Below are 17,301 nucleotides of genomic sequence, written 5' to 3' on the forward strand. Positions count from 1 at the left end.
TAGATCTCAAAGATTGCTTTTTCAATATTCCATTGCATCCAGACGATGCTCCTAAATTTGCTTTTTCGGTCCCTAGCGTCAACATGCAAGCTCCTTTGCAAAGATACCAGTGGGTTGTGCTACCACAGGGAATGAAAAATAGTCCCACAATATGCCAATGGTATGTGGCCAAAATACTTAGTCCTGTCAGAACTGTAGTACCTGCTGCATTGGTAAATCATTATATGGATGATATTCTAGTGGCAGCACAATACCATGAAGTTATGGAGAAAGCCGTAGCCCTTGTCGTGGCTGCTGTAAAATCAGCAGACCTCTGTATTGCACCAGAAAAAATTCAAAAAGTACCACCTTGGAAATACTTAGGATGGCGTATAAGGGCTCAGACTATTACTCCGCAACCTTTACAAATACAGGCGAATGTAAAAAATTTACATGACGTGCAAAAACTGTTAGGAACAATCAATTGGGTCAGACCATTGCTGGGAATCACTAATGCAGATCTCAGCCCCTTATTCGAAATGCTTAAAGGAAGCTCGGACTTAAACGCTCCACGAAGTCTCAGTCCTGAGGCCATAGCTTCCTTGCATAAAGCTGCAACAGCGATTACCTCCAGACAAGCACATCGATGGGAACCAGAATTGCCTTTTCAATTAATCATCCTTAACCCTGCTCGACAGCCTCATGCACTTATTTTCCAATGGGACTGCCAGAAAACGGACCCCTTACTAATCATTGAATGGATCTTTTTGCCTAACCAAGCCACAAAGACTATCTCAACACAGCATGAGATGTTTGCATCTTTAATCATCAGAGCTCGACAGCGATTACTTACCCTGGCAGGCACAGACTTTAGCCTTATATGTATGCCAGTAACAAGTGTTTACCTGCAATGGTTACATCAACAATCAGATGCATTAGGCATAGCTCTAACTGGCTATGCAGGCCAACTCACTTGTCATCCGCCTTCTCACAAACTGTTAAGCATTGACTTTCACCTTTTACCTATTCCAAAGTGGAGTGACCAACCTTTACAGGCTCTTACTGTTTTTACAGATGGCTCTGGGAGATCTCACAAGTCGGTTATCCTTTGGTGGAATAGCCAATACCAACAATGGGAATCTGATATTGAAACTGTTCAGGGTTCTCCTCAAATAGTGGAATTATCCGCAGTTGTTCGAGTTTTTCGTAAATGGTCTGTTCCTCTTAACATAATTACTGATTCTGCTTATGTTGCAGGAATTGTTAGCCGAGCCGAAGCTTCTGTATTACGAGATGTTTCTCACACGGCACTGTTTAACTTGTTACAGGAACTTATCTTTCTATTGGACTCTCGTCTTCACCCTTATTTCATTATGCATGTTAGGTCTCACACTTCCTTACCAGGTTTTATCGCGGAAGGAAACCGGCAAGCTGATATGCTGACGTTGCCAGTACAGGTATTACCAGACCGTATCGCACAAGCTAAACTTAGTCATTCTTTTTTCCACCAAAATGCTGGAGGCCTAAAACGACAGTTTAACCTTACCTCACAACAAGCCAATAATATTATTGCAGTGTGTCCTGATTGTCAAAGACACTCTTTTCCTTCCATAGCAGAAGGAGTCAATCCCAGAGGTTTACAGAGTCTTCAACTCTGGCAAACAGATGTCACTCACTTTGCCGAATTTGGTCGTTTAAAGTTTATTCATTGCTCTGTTGATACATTTTCGGGAATGTTATTTGCCTCCTGTCATACAGGAGAAAAAGCACGCGATGTGCAAAAACATCTAATGCGCGCTTTTGCCACTTTAAGGGGTACCCTCTCAAATTAAAACAGACAATGGTCCTGCATATGTGTCTAAAGTTTTAACAACCTTTTTTACTTTTTGGGGAATTTCTCACGTTACAGGTATCCCTCATTCCCCCACGGGTCAAGCTCTGATAGAACGCTCTCACCAAACCTTAAAACGCTTATTATTAAAACAAAAAGGGGGAATAGGGACTGCTACGCCAGAGGAGCGAATACAGAAAGCCTTGTATGTTTTTAACTTTTTGAATTGTTCCTTATTAGATAGCAATCCTCCGGTAGTTCGCCATTTCAGCACAAATAACCTTTTTGAACCCAGAGTGAAACCGCCGGTTTTGATCCGGGACCCAGAAACAGGTATGATAATGGGACCCTATCCCCTTGTCACATGGGGAAGAGGCTATGCTTGTGTTTCAACAGAAAGAGGCCCTCGCTGGATCCCGGCAAAAAACGTGAGACCTGACCGAGAGGCGCTGCAACAGTCTCCTGCTGACGATGATCTGGCTCTAGAGCTGGGAAGTGATGCCAACGGCTCCTACTGATGACGTCACTTCAGGACGTGGACAAGTGCGATCTTCAATGCCCTCACTGTGGACTGTGCAGCCCCTGGATCCTTAGAATTTGTGCAGACTGTGAAAAGCTACAGTGGGTTAATAGATGTCGTGTAGGGCGATGGTGTAATGATTGTTTACTTGCTCACTTTAGGATTTTGCAAAATCTGTTGGTAGATACGGGAATTGAGGGTGAAAGGTCTCATTCTTACCAGACAAAGTCGGAAGAATGGCACAGATATATCGCTAAACGATCAGACAATATCCTTTGGAGAACTATTGAGTGTGCCAAATTTGTTCCGGTACCTCAAATTTGGGAAGTAAGCCCCGATAAGTGGGAAGAAACAAAAAAGAAGTGTTTAAAAAAGAGAAACAGAAGGAAGAATAAGAACTTGCAAACATGGGCAAAGTGTTAGTCTCTTTGTCATTTATCATAGGTATAGGCTTTTGCTTTGATTTGCATCATGTTGACCCTCGCACTAACGTATGGCTTACCTGGGCAAATCGCACTGGGACTACAGATTTCTGTTTGTCCTTGGCACAAGTAGGCTTAGACCCCAAGTTCTCTCGGTTAATGGGTCAGTAATACCCCAAGAAGCTTGGCCAGTTACTAAGAAACAAGCAGATCATATAGTGACAAACAATGGTATTACAGGATGGATGAAAGATTTGCTCAAACAGGGAGTTTCTATTCTTTTAATAATTTGTGTGCTGTTAATAATGATTCCGTGTGTGTTGCAGTGCTTACAGAAATCGATAACTGCTTCAATGAATAAGATTTTCCTTGTACAGCAACGAGACTTCGCAAAAACCCCCAGTGCTGAAATGTTGGTGAAGCAAGATGTCCTGGAATTGGTCGGACGTCGACCCTGGGAAGAGTCAGATGATTTAAAACAAAAAGGGGGAGATGTGGGTTGTCTAAATTCATATGATGTGAATTGATCTATAACATAGTCTTATACATATAATAAGTTAGCTAGTCTGTTGTAAGAGTAGGCCTTGGTAACAGTGGGAATGCCCTGTAGTGGAAAAACCCGACGTGATGAAGCCAAGGACAAGAAACAAAGGACTTACAGTGAAAACCAGGTGTCTTCTCCTTGCAACAAAGTATATCTTATGACCATGAGACTAGCAACTATTAGCAACTATTAGCGATGGGAATGTAGCTTGTAAAATCTTCTCAGCCGAACTAACTTTGCAAAATGTAACTAATCAGTATGTAACACGTAAGCCTTAGACTATATAAATGTCTCGCCTCTGATCAATAAATTGGATATCTTGCTTGCATCAAGTCGTGTCCCCGTCTCTTAGTCGCGGCAAATATGTTCATCTTATCTGAACCCAAGTAGAGAGGAGGGATAAAAAAACATGCCATCAACACCTGGAGACTGAGCAGATGAGAAAAAGGAGTCATTTTAGTATGGTATGATGGACAGAATTAAAAGACAAAAGGCTGTCAATTTATTTCTTCTCATTCTTTATGTTCATTAAGCCCTTCTGTGCTGTACCACAGTGCAGTGCACACCTACAACAGGGCAGACCCTGGGGTCTACATAGAATTAACTTGATGCAATGAATATATGCCTGTTGACTTGTCTCACAGCCTCATACGTGACTGGTGATCTCAGACAATGCTGTTTCCAGGCTCTGGCTGGTCAATTCTGCGAAGAGCTGAGACCACATCAGTCTCGCTTCAGGTGGCCCGGCCCCTCAGGGCGACAGGCTAGAGGACAGACAGCAAAGGAAAAGCACTCCCACCTCCCCACGTCCGCAGCGCCGCTTCCTCGCTCTTTCGGAGCAGCAGCCTGGGCGAGTCCTTTCGGCCGCGGAGCTCAGGAAGACGCCGTATGGACACTTCCCCGGGACGCTTGCTTCTGCTGCTGCGTAACCTGTCCCTTCCAGCGTTCCCGAGGAGACAGCGAAGACCCCTGAAGCTGCCCCCAGCAGAGAAACACTATGCCGACGCGTTTCCGCTCAGGGCGGAGCGCCCTCCACAGCAACGCCCGGCAACGGCTGGCCCGGGCCCGCCCGGCTCTCCCCGCCCCCAGCCGCGCCGGTGGGCGGGCCGTCACGGAGGGGCCTGCGTGTGGGTGCGTCCCTCGCCTTCCCGGGGCGTGTTGCGGCTGCGCTCGCGAGAGCCCCGGGGCCGCGCGCGGAGCTACGGCCAGTGCCTTGCTCGGGCCTGGAACGCTTCGGTCCTGCTGGAAAATCGGAGGCCTGAGCGGGGCCTTTCCAGGCGCTGGCAGCCGAGGAGCGGCGTGCCCGCGGAGGGGGGCGCTTGGTCCGCCTCGCCGCCCTGCTTCTCCATGCGGGCGGCGACGGTGAGGGGGGCTGGGGCGCCGTGCGCCAGGAGCAACGCGTGGTGCTGAGAGGCCGCGGCCGGGAGAGACGATGGCCAAATGGCTGAACAAGTACTTCAGCCTGGGCAATAACAAGACCAAGAGTCCCCCGCAGCCTCCACGGCCCGACTACCGTGAGAAACGCAACGGTGCTGGCAGCACGCCCCGCCCCGACGCGCCGCCGCGCCTCCTCCATCTTCACCACCACACCTCGCCCAGCTTTCCGCACCGCCGCCTGCGCGACGACACCAGTGACCTGCTCCGCGCCTACCGCGCGCAGAAAGACCGCGACTTCGAGGACCCGTACAGCGGGCCCGGCTCGTCCCTGCGCAAGTTGCGCGCCATGTGCCACCCGGACTATGCGCCCGAGGACCTAAGAGAGGCGGCCCGCAAGACTTTCTCCTCTTCGTCGTGCTGCGCCGCGCCCTCCGCCACCTGCACTCCGGGCTCCCCTCTCCTCTTTCGCAGCCACAGCGAGCGCCGCCCGGCGACACCGCCCGACGTGAAGTACATCTCTTCCAAGCACAGGCTTATCAAGGTCGAGAGCGGCAGTGGCAGCGATGGCGCAGACAAGAAGCTCGACAAGGGCTCCAAGCAGCTGGTGACCTCTGCCCCTCCTGCCGTGAAAGATAAAGTGAGTGTTGTGCTCCAGTTCCCGCCCCCGTAGACTAGGTACCAGGGCTCGGGCTATATAGCCCCTTGGAGGTTTTTTGGTGAGAAGGCTAGCTCCTGTCTGAGCACATCTGGAGTGCCCACTGCTCTCCACCATGCTTCACTGAGTGTCCTGGCCCTTTTTAACATTTCAGGGCTGGCAGGGCATGTGCAAGGCTGGCAGATGAAGTAGTGTTCCCCTAGCTGGGCTTTCAAACTCACCTCCCTTCTGATGGGTCAGGTTTGCAGGTGTGCCTAGCCTTGCTCTGAAGAACCGTGTACTGTCAGCCTTATGACTGATACCAAGGCTCTTGGGCTGGCATACTCCTACAGAACAGAATGTGAGTGAGGGGTTGCTTGGGTAGACCTAGAGTCACTTGAGAAGCTCCTTGCTTTTGACCCCAAGTTGTGGCCTCAGCCCTATTGCGTGTGGTATGGAATGGTCACATATTAAATAAAAAGCAAACAAACAAACAAAACCCCAAACAAACAAAGCACCCACAAAACCCCAAAACTCAAAGAGGTGCCATCCCGAGTCAAAATGCCTGTTTTTAAGGAGACAATTTGTCATGTGTTCAGTAATAGCTGCTTTGCCTCCTAGTTCAGCATTGAAGTAGTTCAAAGTCCTGTGTTACAACAGCATCACAACTTCCGTGATAACTTTGTTTCCAAGTGGCAGATACTGAAGCAAATTCCGTAACTACTGGTTCTGTTGTGTTCTCCGCTCTTTTACTGGCAGTTCTCTACAAATATTAACAAAATAATGTGGACACAGTAGTGGAAAGTGCTGTGCTCAGGATCTCAGGTTATAGCTGAGAAACTTTACAGAGGGAGGTAGTATTAGTTATTTTGTAAGCACAGCACATGTTCCCCTCCCTCTCTTGCTCCTGTGAGTATGGTTTATTTTTTCATAATGGGAAATTAATATTTCTCCATTTTGTAAACTGGCATTCACAACTTCAGTGTAATAGTCACATCACAGGAATTCTAAGTATGTGCAGAATGTTATCAATTTAAATGATCTGTGCGTACATGTTTAAATATGTAACATGTTTGCATTTCCATGACAACTTAGTAAAATATATCATGTCCAGATGGTATTCCAAATAAATCAGCTTGCGATGGTGGTAGTGCAAGATTGAAAGTCTAGAATTTATTACATTGTTTGTCATTTTAGGTGTAGTTTCTGAATGAAAGCAACATCTTTTATTGAAGTGACTGGTAGAAGTTAGAGTCTCACTATGTTACAATCTCAGTATATTCAGTCTTCTTTCAATTGCCTGTATTTGCTACCGTGTATCTGCTCTTAGGCAATACTTCAGGAACTTCATCTGAGAGAAAATAACTGCTTGAGGCAAAACACTTGTAAGTGCAACTACTATGTATTTTATTTTTCCTAAGTGGGGTATGATTTTTTATTATCTTTCAATCTTAGACCCTACTGAAGCAGGTTTTGAAGCAGAAAATACATCTGTTGCTAGGTAATCTGCTACCTTGTGTGATCATAAATCTGTGTGCTGTCCCAAGCACTTGTTGCACATTCTAAAACTTGTTTTCAATTCGCGGCCTCCATTAAAATAAAAAAATAACACTCATAGTCACATTCTTTCTGGTTTTGAGACAGCAAATTATTTGTGACAAGCAGGAAATCTTAACATGTCTAAGAAATGAAATTGTCCCTACACCTCAAAAAGTAAGTGTGCCTGCCCCCACCCACAACTGAGTTTCATTTGGGGGAGTTACATAGTTTGCCTTTTGTTTAATTGTGTTATTTCCTCCTAGTAATGGAAATGAAATCACTCTTATTTCACAGCCCTGAAATGTAAAGCCTGACAGGTGAATCTGGTAAGCAATTGTCATACTGGGCAGGCAGAAAACTGCCTCTCTCCAACACCTGTTATTCACAGAGGATAAAAAATGAGGAATTTAGTTAATAGAGTGTGTCTAGTTTAGTAGCAAATAAAGCAAGTGGAAATAAACTTCTGTAAGAAGGGTATAGTAGAAAGGACAGTAAAGGTGGTATATTAAAAAAACAAAGAACAGAGGTCCAACATTTGGAAGAGTTGATAGAAATGTTAAAAACATTGGAGAGAAATCTGTGAGTAGCGTAGCTTAAGCTAGTAAGTGCCTTAGGAATTAAAAAAGGATCTAGTTGCCATATAGGTCTATCATCATAGAGGTATGTTAGTGTTTAATGGTCCAATAGTATTTGCTAAATGCTTGTGTTCTGTTCCAGCAACTCTGTTTTTTTCTTTTTCATATACAAGGATAGAGTGCTGTTTTCCTTATGTGTCAACTGAAAAGCAAGAAATACAGTTTTCAACAAATTCAGTGAGCAATTTTGTGACTGGTCACCACCAGTAAAGAGTTAGCTGAAGAGGTCAGTTGTGTGTTAAACTTGAAAGAGTTACTTGAATGGGAAGGAGATTCAGGAAAGTGCTTATTTGGCATGGTTACTTATAAAGGACAAACAGCAAAGTATGCATAAAAGATTCCAGGCATAAGTTGTAAAAGTAACATCAGAGATGTAATACATCTGGGGTTCAGAAAGCTTTGATGTGGAGAGGTAGCAGTACCAACTAAAGTTGAGGCAGAGAAGAACAAATAACCAAGCATCTTTGATACTGAGGTGACTAACCTCTACAACAGATGCCCAAGGGAGAGTTGTCATTCAAATTGGTGGGTGGATTTTTTTTTTATTTTTTTTTTATTTTTTGTTTTAAATTTAGGTAGTACAGTCAGGCAGGTTTTTGTGCTTTAGCAATGATGCTTATCTTCAAACAAGGGAGGGCAAGCTGAGTTAGAATTCATGGCAGAAGCAGCTCAGTTCCTCCAGTATGAATGATTACTGTCTTCCTTCTTTTGTGCTGGCCTGGGACATGATAACTTCTTAGCCCTCCTGTGGCAAAAAAAATGCATGTAGGCAACATGTGGCTATATGCCGGAACAATATGGTGGCTACTGTATTTGTGTGAAAATAAATACAAGACTTGGCTTAACATCAACTCAGTAGACAGACCACCTGGTGAACTGGGGATCTAAAGGAATGAGTTTAAGTCTCCTGAGAGACTCTCCTCTATTTGGCATTGTGTGATGTGTGTAAATCTGTGAAAGTAGTAATCTTTGAGGGTAAAGTGTGTGAAAGGACACTGTGTATTTTCTCACATATTACACTTGGTTGAATCTGAACATTTCTCTGCCTGGCTTTGTAGCTGAAGAACATGGAACACTATTCAACGAGCAACTGTATCGCACTCCATTGCAGGAAGTTTGTAGAATTTAAAAGCTGGCATTGTAGTGTACTTGTCCTTTAAGAGATAATTATTTCATAATGACCAGCACTTTGCACTCCTTCTGTCCAATGGAGGCAGAACTGTGCCACAGTTCTGGATATTGAATGCAGAAGACACTGCAAGATGCAAGATCCGTTTCCACAGGATGTATCAGTTACCATGGAAAATAGCTTGGTTCTTCACAGGCAGAGCTGATCCAGTACAAAGGCATGTAGCTGTGTGGCAGCAGCAATCAGGCAGGAAACTGTACGGAGTAGCACAGTTACTGACTTGGTTTACAAAGGTCTAGAAACAATGTCTGTGTGTGAATTCTGTGCTTGTATAATATAAAATCCTTTGTTTCCATGGCATCCACCTCAGAAGTGTGTGGTACAGAGACCTGGCTGCTAGCTGAGCATGTGTGCTAAAGCTCTTTGCCTTGAAAGCTTTCCTTACATTATGTAAGAAACAAGTACTTTTTTGATACTGCAATAGACTATGGAAATGCTGTTTGAACTTTGAAGGTCTTGTATAAAAGTGTTTAGGCTCCATGGAACATTATTAATATCGTTATATAATGAAAACCTTTTAGTAGACTTTAAGAAGGTGTTGTATGTGGAAAGTCTAAGTTTTATTTGTTCTTGCAAGTGAGAAGAAGTAAGGTGTATTTAACGGAATCTTATAGCTGATATTTCTGGTCTTATGGTATGGTACAAAGTACTTATTCCTTTTGGACTGAGAGGGTGAGGGATACAGGATATTAGGTATGAGGTTAAAAGTTATAGCAAAAAACTCAGAAGGGATACATTTTTCTTTTTAAAAGTGCCCGTGTTTGTCTTTCCTTGCATTGTCCAGCTGTAATCTGTTTGGTGGCATCTGTAATAATGGACACTTCAATCTTGGTAATGTGTCCCTGTCCTATTTCTGGACAATAATAATTAGCATGATTGTTTTTCTGTCTCTTCAACATTTCTTCTGAACATCCTATGGCATAGAGGTGGCTGGTATGTGTTCTTGGAGGAGTGTTAGTCTGAGCTTGGTGCTTAAAATTTTGTTTCTCCATGTGTATTCAAAGTCACATTTAGAATTAGTTACCAAAACACATTTGGTAATGACTGAAATTGGCACTAGGGGCTTAGTTTTTACTGCAAGGACAGAATCAAAAAATTGCAGAATCGTTTAAGTTGGAAGGGACCTCTGGAGATTATTTTGTGCAGCTCCCCGCTGTTCAGGCAGGGCCACACAGATCCAGTTTGCCAGGACCATGTCCAGATAGCTATTGAATATCTGCAAGAGCGGAGACTCTCTGGACAACCTGAGCTGTTGTTCAGTCACCCTCACAATGGAAAAAGTGTTCCCTGATGTTCAGATGAAAGATCCTATATTTCAGTCTGTGCCCATTGTCTCTTGTTCTGTCACTGTGTACCACTGAAAAAAACCTGTCTCTGTCTTTGCATCCTCCCTTCAGGTATTTACATACATTGATAAGATCCCTCTTGAACTTTCTCTTGTCTAGGCTGAACAGCCTCAGCTCACTCAGCCTTTCTTTATATGTGAGGTGCTCCATTCCCTTCATCATCTCTGTGTCCCTTTGCTGGACTCTTTCCTGTATGTCCATGTCTATTTTGTACTGGTGATCCCAGAACAGGACCCAGCACTCCTGGAGTGACCTCACCAGTGCTACAGAGAGGGGCAGGATCACCTCCCTAGACCTGCTGCTGATGCTTTGCTTAATGCAGCCCAAGATGCTGTTCACCTTCTTTGCAGCAAGGGCATATTGCTGACTCACGTTCAACTTGGTGTCTAACAGAACACCCAGGTCCTTTTTCTGCCAAGCTGCTTTCCAGCTGAGTGGCCCCTACCATGTGCTGGTGCATAGTGTTGCTCCTCCTCAGGTGCAGAACTTTGCACTTCTTGTTGAACTTCTCAAGGTTAATGTCAGCCTATTTTTCCAGGCTATATAGGTCCCTCTGGATGGCAGTACAACTCACTAGTATCTCAGCTACTCCTCCCACCTTGGTGTTGTCTGCAAAATGGCTGAGGGTATACTCTTCCCATACCATCCAGATCATGAATGAAGATGTTGAACAGAGCTAGATCCAGTATTGATCCCTGTGGTACACTGCTAGTCACTAGCATCTAAGTAGACTTTGTGTCAATGACCTTGTTGTTCAGCCAGATTTCAATCTACCTCACTGCTTATCCAGCCTATAAATCAACAGCTTATACACAAGGATCTTGTGGGAGACAGTGTCAAAGACCTTGCTGAAGTCACAGAATCACAGAATCACAGAATCGACTGGGTTGGAAAAGACCTCAGAGATCATCGAGTCCAACCCTTGGTCCAACTCTAGTCCGTTTATTAGATCATGGCACTAAGTGCCATGTCCAATCTCAGTTTAAAAACCTCCAGGGACGGCGAGTCCACCACCTCCCTGGGCAGGCCATTCCAATGCCTGACCACTCTCTCTGTAAAGAATTTCTTTCTAATATCCAGCCTAAATTTCCCCTGGCAGAGTTTAAGCCCATGCCCCCTTGTCCTATTGCTAACTGCCTGGGAGAAGAGACCAATCCCCACCTGGCTATAACTTCCCTTCAGGTAGTTATAGAGAGTGATGAGGTCACCTCTAAGCCTCCTCTTCTCTAGACTAAACAACCCCAGCTCCCTCAGCCTCTCCCCATAGGTCTTATGCTCAAGTCCCTTCACCAGTCTTGTTGCTCTTCTCTGGACTCGCTCCAGCACTTCAATGTCTTTCCTGAACTGAGGGGCCCAGAACTGAACACAATACTCCAGGTGTGGCCTCACCAATGCAGAGTACAGGGGAAGGATCACTTCCCTTGTCCTGCTGACCACGCTATTTTTGATACAGGACAGGATACTGCTCTGCCCTCATCTGTCAGGCCGGTCATTTGGATTTCCTGACCATATTTTTCAGTTCTAGCTGAAAAACTAACAGAACAAATCATGGCTACAGTGGACTGGAAGTAGTTGGGATGTTTTCCATTGGAGGGATGGAAGGCCAAATTGCTTGTTAATATTTGGCTCTGAAAAATAGTTACCCTGCAGAACTTCTTTATTTTTGTAGCTGAATTCCATACATTGATGTCAAACAGTAATGCTTGGATTCTTATGTTGTCTCAATGTTGCATGGCAAAAATACTAGATATTGAATTATCAGTGGCTGTATTCCCAAAGGGTTTCAAAGCATTTCACAGGCATTATGTGTGAGAGTGATAGTGAGCACTGGAGGACTTCAGCCATGTATGATTTGTAATGTGGTATTTCTTTGACTGTGGACTAAAGGCTGCTGAAGGGTACTACAGGAGGGGTGTGTGTGAACAGACTACCCTCCTGGAACTCAGATCTCTGCTCTTCCGAGATGTTTAAAGGTCTATTTTAATTTTGCAGGGTTTAAAAAAACCATAAACACCAAAATCTTCGAAGAAAAGTCACAACTGTCCCAAATGTAGTTTTGAAGATCAATATGTAAAATCTGAACAAGACACAAACAGCATACAGCTGTGGTACATATTCTGTTGGTATTTTCTGTGTTGGGACCTTATAAAGATTGTTAGATTATAGCTCAGTAAAGTGGGGCTGTGAGGGAATCTCTCCAAGTGAAGTTTTAGGGTAGTCTCTCTTTAAAGAAAGTGCTGCTTTTCAAATGCAACATTTCTTCCTTATTTTCAACCCATATTGTTCCAGCAAACAGATTTTTTTGCCTGTCTTAGAGTAGAATATTTTCAGTTGGAAGGGATCTACAAAGATCAGCTAGTCCAACTGCCTGACCACTTCAGCTGACCAAAAGTTAAAGCATGGTATTAAGGGCATTGTCCAAATGCCTCTAAACATTGACAGGCATGGGGTATTGACCACCTCTCTATGAAGTCTGTTGCAATGTTTGACCACCCTCTCAGTGAAAAAATGCTTCCCAGCGTCCAGTCTACACCTCCCCTGGTGCAGCTTTGAACCGTTCCCGTGTGTTCTATCACTGGATACCAGGGAGAAGGTATTGGCACCTCCCTCTCCATTTCCACTCCTGAAGAAGCTGTAGAGAGCAATGAGGTTGCCCGTCAGCCTCCATTTCTCCAAAGCCCTTAGCTGCTCCTCAGGGGACATGCTTCCCATCCCTTTCACCAGCTTTGTTGCCCTTCTCTGGATGTATTCGAGTACCTTAATATCCTTATTAAATTGTGGGGCCCAGAACTGCACACAGTACTCAAGGTGAGGCTGCACCAATGCTGGATACAGCAAGATAATAACTTCTTTTGACTGTCTGGTTATGCTGTGTTTGATGCACCCCAGGATGCGGTTTGCCCTCTGGCTGCCGGGGACACTGCTGACTCATATTGAACTGCTGTCAACCAGCACCCCCAAATCTCTTTTGCAGGGCTGCTTTCCAACCACTGCTCTCCAAATTTATAATTGTGCTCAGGTGTTTGGACTTGTAAAATTTCGTGCTTGTTAGATTTCATGTCTTGTGGGTAACTCTGCATGTGGTGGATGTAGAAAGGAGTAAGAGTGTGGTTAATGTTAAACGGGGAAAATATCCTGCCAGTTAAAGGGAAAGCATTGGTCCAGCTTGCTGTGGCTTTTGTGATCTGTGACTAGTATCTCTCTCTCTCAAATCAGAGATATATTAATTTGCCTCGATGTTCACTGCTTCTCTCTTGTCTCTGACACCCTGACATGTCCACATTAAAGAAATGAACTGGTTAGGCATAGTGATTGGCATGATTGCCCTGCCAGAGATCTGCAGGAGAAATTGAAGAATGAAAAGCCACTGCAGGCAGTTTAAAACCTGAAATTCATTTGAAAAGCTCTGCTGTGGCTGAGAGACATCTATCTCTGGTAAAGGTAGTGCAAAGTCACTGAGGTTGCAGCAGCAATGAAGAAGGTAAGCTGAATGATTTGGTAAATCTTGGGAGTGATTTTTCTACTGCGAGGATCAGACAAATGACTCATAGATAAGGACTGGAAGCCTCCAACCTAGCAGGAACTAAAAACTGCCAGGTCCTACAAGATTGTAATAGAAGGATTGAGAGCTGCCTAGAATGTCTGTTGCATTCTGTTTTGGGAAGAATGAGTGTCCCTAGGGCTGCAGACAAATGTCTGCATTCTACCCCTGACCCCTTGCCCTGCACTGTTGTTATGAAGCTCACACAAGGAAAGTTCCAGTGAGGGACTGAGAGAGGCCTTTGGCAGCAGGGTGGAGCTCCCAGCTGTTATATGTAACACTAGATTCTGAAAATCAATGGATGGTTGATTTGACTTGATTGTGGTGCTGTGTGTATTGAAATGGGTAACTTCTTTAGTCTGGGATCACTGAACTGCATAGGTGTTGCTGAGAAGTTTCCAGCTAGCTTTCAAGGATAATAGCAAGCATTGAAGGGAACATGGGTGCTGTTGGGTTGGGCTTGCTGTCACCATACCTTTGAGGTTGCTTGGTGATATATTTGTCTGTTTAATACTGAAGTTGTTTTAACTGCTGATCTGGCATGAGGGAAGGGGTGCTGAATTCTGACATACAGGGAGGAGATGTCAAGTCTAGGGGGAATTTTGATTGAGATTTCTGAGCTGTGATGTAGGGATCCTGGCTCATCAGGGTGTGACATTTTTCTTAAGAGTTATTTTTCTGTGGTCCAGTGTGGACTGAGTGCTGGGCTATAATGTCTGTCTGCTCCATGAAACAGACTTAAGTAAACCTGAACACCAGACTGGAAAGTGGGGAGTTCTGGGGTGAATAAGGCAACTCAGTGAGTCCTGAGCTGTGTGCTGAAACAAGTTAATAATACACAGTTTTCAGACACCATTTTCATATTAGGAAAATTGTTGGGATGGCTGTGGTCAGTTAGTCTTTGGCACTAAGTCTAGAGAAGCCTCACGTTAATAGGCAGCTATTGCTGGCTTAGTATATCCATGTTATTGTACTGGTCTATACTATACTGCAGTATAGTATTGCAGTGTGGTTCTCTTGCAGCTGAAAAAGTTGCACAGGACTCCTGTAACTCAGAGATTAAAACACTTAGTGTGCTGGAGGAGACAACATGCTCTTGTTGCTGAAGGTAAGGTGGGAGGGAGCACAAAGAGTTTGCAATGGCAACTGGAGGTGAGACTGAAACACCTTGACTTCAGAAGTGGCCAGCTGTGTGCTGACGTCTGGGCAGAACAGCTGGATGCTGGCTGTGTTTCTCTTTAGAGGATGGTAGGCTTTAGCTACACAGCTGGGCCTTTCTGAGCTGGCAGAAGGGTGCACCTCGTTCTTACTCCCCTCAGCTTTCTGGTACAGAAAGAGGATTGATCTAGCCTTACTGCCTTATCTTTGAGAGGTCATTTAGACTGCAGGGATGGCCGTAGAAGGATATCAATCCATGCAGTAGCCTTCCAGGTCCTAGCATTGGCATGACCATTACAAGCTTGTCTTGTGTGGTTCGCGATTGGTTTATCTCTTACTGCTTCTGCATAAGTTCACCACTTAATCTATCTGTTGATTGCTGTGGGGATCTATAATCAAAAAATCCATCTGTGAGAGGAAGGGAAGTAATTAATTGCTTTCACATGTCTCTGCTGGTTCAGTAGTGATGACTTCAACCTATTTCAAGCAGCTGACAACTTTATGGAGACAGAAGAGAAAGCTGCATGCTATAGATGCAATTTGTGCTCTTGCAATATCTGTAGATTGCTCTCACATATGAAGACCCTGGAGCATTCCTTGTAAAAGCTGAATTTGCATCTATGAACAAGCATTAGCTTACCAAAAATATGAAAGGAACAAGTAATAGTGAGTTATGTCCCTATGATAACACTTTCTTTTGTCATGGTGTTCTTGTGTTCAGACAGCAATTCTAATTAGTCGTCAAACTGATAAAGCTAATAAATGTAGGAGACAAGGAGGTATACTGTTTAATCTCGAAAGGTAGTAAAAACCTGCATATGGCAAAATGTTGGATAAGGCTAAATTGGATAGTGAAAGAAAAAAAATCTACCTAAAAATGAATGCAGTATTAGAGTTTGCATGGATGGCAAAAGAAGTCAGGTGGAAAGAGTCAAAATGCCAGCAGCATATTTATTGCCTTACAGGTTGTGTCTTGAAATATAATTGAAAACTACGTAGTGGATACCACATACTGCCTGTGAAAGGATTTTTCTAAGTTATTGAGCCGAGTCTAGAGCAGTCCCACCAGTGCAGCACTTGCTGTCTTCCCTCTTCACGGGAACAATAGTATCTGTGAATGTAATCTAAATGCCTATTTAATCACATCCTTTGGTCCATGTCTTTTCTGTCTTTCTGGTCTTTGCATATTTCGTCTAATTTCAAACTGTTGCCTTAGTCTACCAGTTTATTTAAATAAATTTAGGTTTTCTTGTTACATATGTTGAAATGACTTTTTAAGTTCTGAAATCTACATGTATGTACATACACACATATACAAAAATATTATAAATATGTAAAATATATAGTTACCATTATTACATGTTATTTTATATATATACACACACATGTGTATTGCTGAGGAAGAGGTTGTGGACTTTTTCTGTCTTTGGATACTTGAAAAATTTATCTAGGTGAGACCCTGAACAACCTTATCTAGCTTTCATATTAGCCATGCTTTGAGCAGAAGAGTGGTTTAATTCTCTTCAAAGATCTCACAGAACCTCAGTTTTAATGTAAATCTGTTCAAAAACTGCCCTGGAGACAGAGTGTTGCCAACAGACTTATGTTAATATAGTGCAGGATCTAAGGTACAGCTCTGTAGAGCTACAGTGCTTGTCCCCATTCTGTAGATTAATCTATACAGTCAGTGAATGTGGAGTCAGTCTGAGAATAGTTTCTAAAACGTACAAGCATGAAAGAATGAATATGGCTTTGTTCAGATTCAGTGCATGTATATACATTTGGGCATTACTGGGTGAGTCAATGAAAGAGAATGATGTTATGAGGACACTAAATACTGAAGGCTGAAATTACTGGTGCTAATCAGCAAGAAGGAATGAATTGTGCCTGCTTCTGCAGACTGTTCTCTGAATTTTCACGTGGGTGTGTGCAGGAGTTGGGTTAACTAAGTCTGGAAGTACTGAGACACTAAGCATAGCTAAACCAGCATTCATTACACAATTTTGTTTCAACGGTTGGGCCACATAAATCCAACTTTCTTACTACTGTGTGATAGCACAGATATTATCTGCAGCCTTTCTTTCAAAACTACTCGGATGAGGGAAGAGGTCTGTTTTACACTTTAGCACATCCAACTTAAGGGAAGCTTGAAAGCAAACCATTAGCATTACAACTGTTCTAATGTAATGTATATGTGGAAGTAATGTGTGTGTAACGTGTGTATACGTGAAAGTGAAACCTTCTGTAGACAGAGTAAGGTTTGGTACTTTATTGTGATTTAAAAGGCATTTTAACTGTAAATGAGAAATTAGGCACAGTAAGAACATGTATTGGAACTTATGTAAATGACTTTTAGCCTGATTAATGAACTGAAAGGATGTAGAAAGGAAAAAGGTGAAATTCTGTTTCTCTTTTTAACCATCAAGTTCACAAGTAAACTTCTGGTTTGCAATCTGATCTTGTGTTGGCCAGTTTGCTATTGCATCTGCTTGGATCACTGCAGAAATGCCTAGTCTATATTTTTTTACAAGCTTCTTTGCTCACTGATACTGTTTGGAATAAGAGAGATGTTTGTGACTCTAGACA

At 43.6% G+C, this 17,301-nt stretch overlaps 2 protein-coding genes across 11 annotated transcripts in view; one reads left to right on the forward strand and one right to left on the reverse strand.

Moving 5' to 3' along the window:
- The window catches only part of LNPEP (leucyl and cystinyl aminopeptidase), a 62,403-nt gene extending 58,176 nt beyond the window's left edge, over positions 1 to 4,227 (reverse strand). Inside the window, exon 1 of one of the 3 annotated variants that reach the window (XM_082075429.1) lies at positions 4,096 to 4,227. The gene's annotated coding sequence lies outside the window, so the exon portion shown is untranslated. The other 2 variants (XM_082075427.1, XM_082075428.1) reach the window with 2 other exon arrangements.
- Positions 4,228 to 4,363: 136 nt separating this feature from the next.
- SHB (SH2 domain containing adaptor protein B) overlaps positions 4,364 to 17,301 on the forward strand; it is a 153,680-nt gene continuing 140,742 nt past the window's right edge. For all 8 annotated transcript variants that reach the window (XR_014186283.1, XM_082075442.1, XM_082075440.1 and 5 more), the window contains exon 1: positions 4,364 to 5,310. Coding sequence is in view for 7 of the 8 variants with exons in the window: in XM_082075442.1 (XP_081931568.1) it covers positions 4,729 to 5,310 (582 nt within the window). In the remaining variant the exon portion in view is untranslated. The remainder of the gene's footprint in view (positions 5,311 to 17,301) is intronic.

This window comes from Streptopelia decaocto, assembly GCF_964273445.1.
Source record: "Streptopelia decaocto genome assembly, chromosome: Z".
NCBI lineage: Eukaryota > Metazoa > Chordata > Aves > Columbiformes > Columbidae > Streptopelia > Streptopelia decaocto.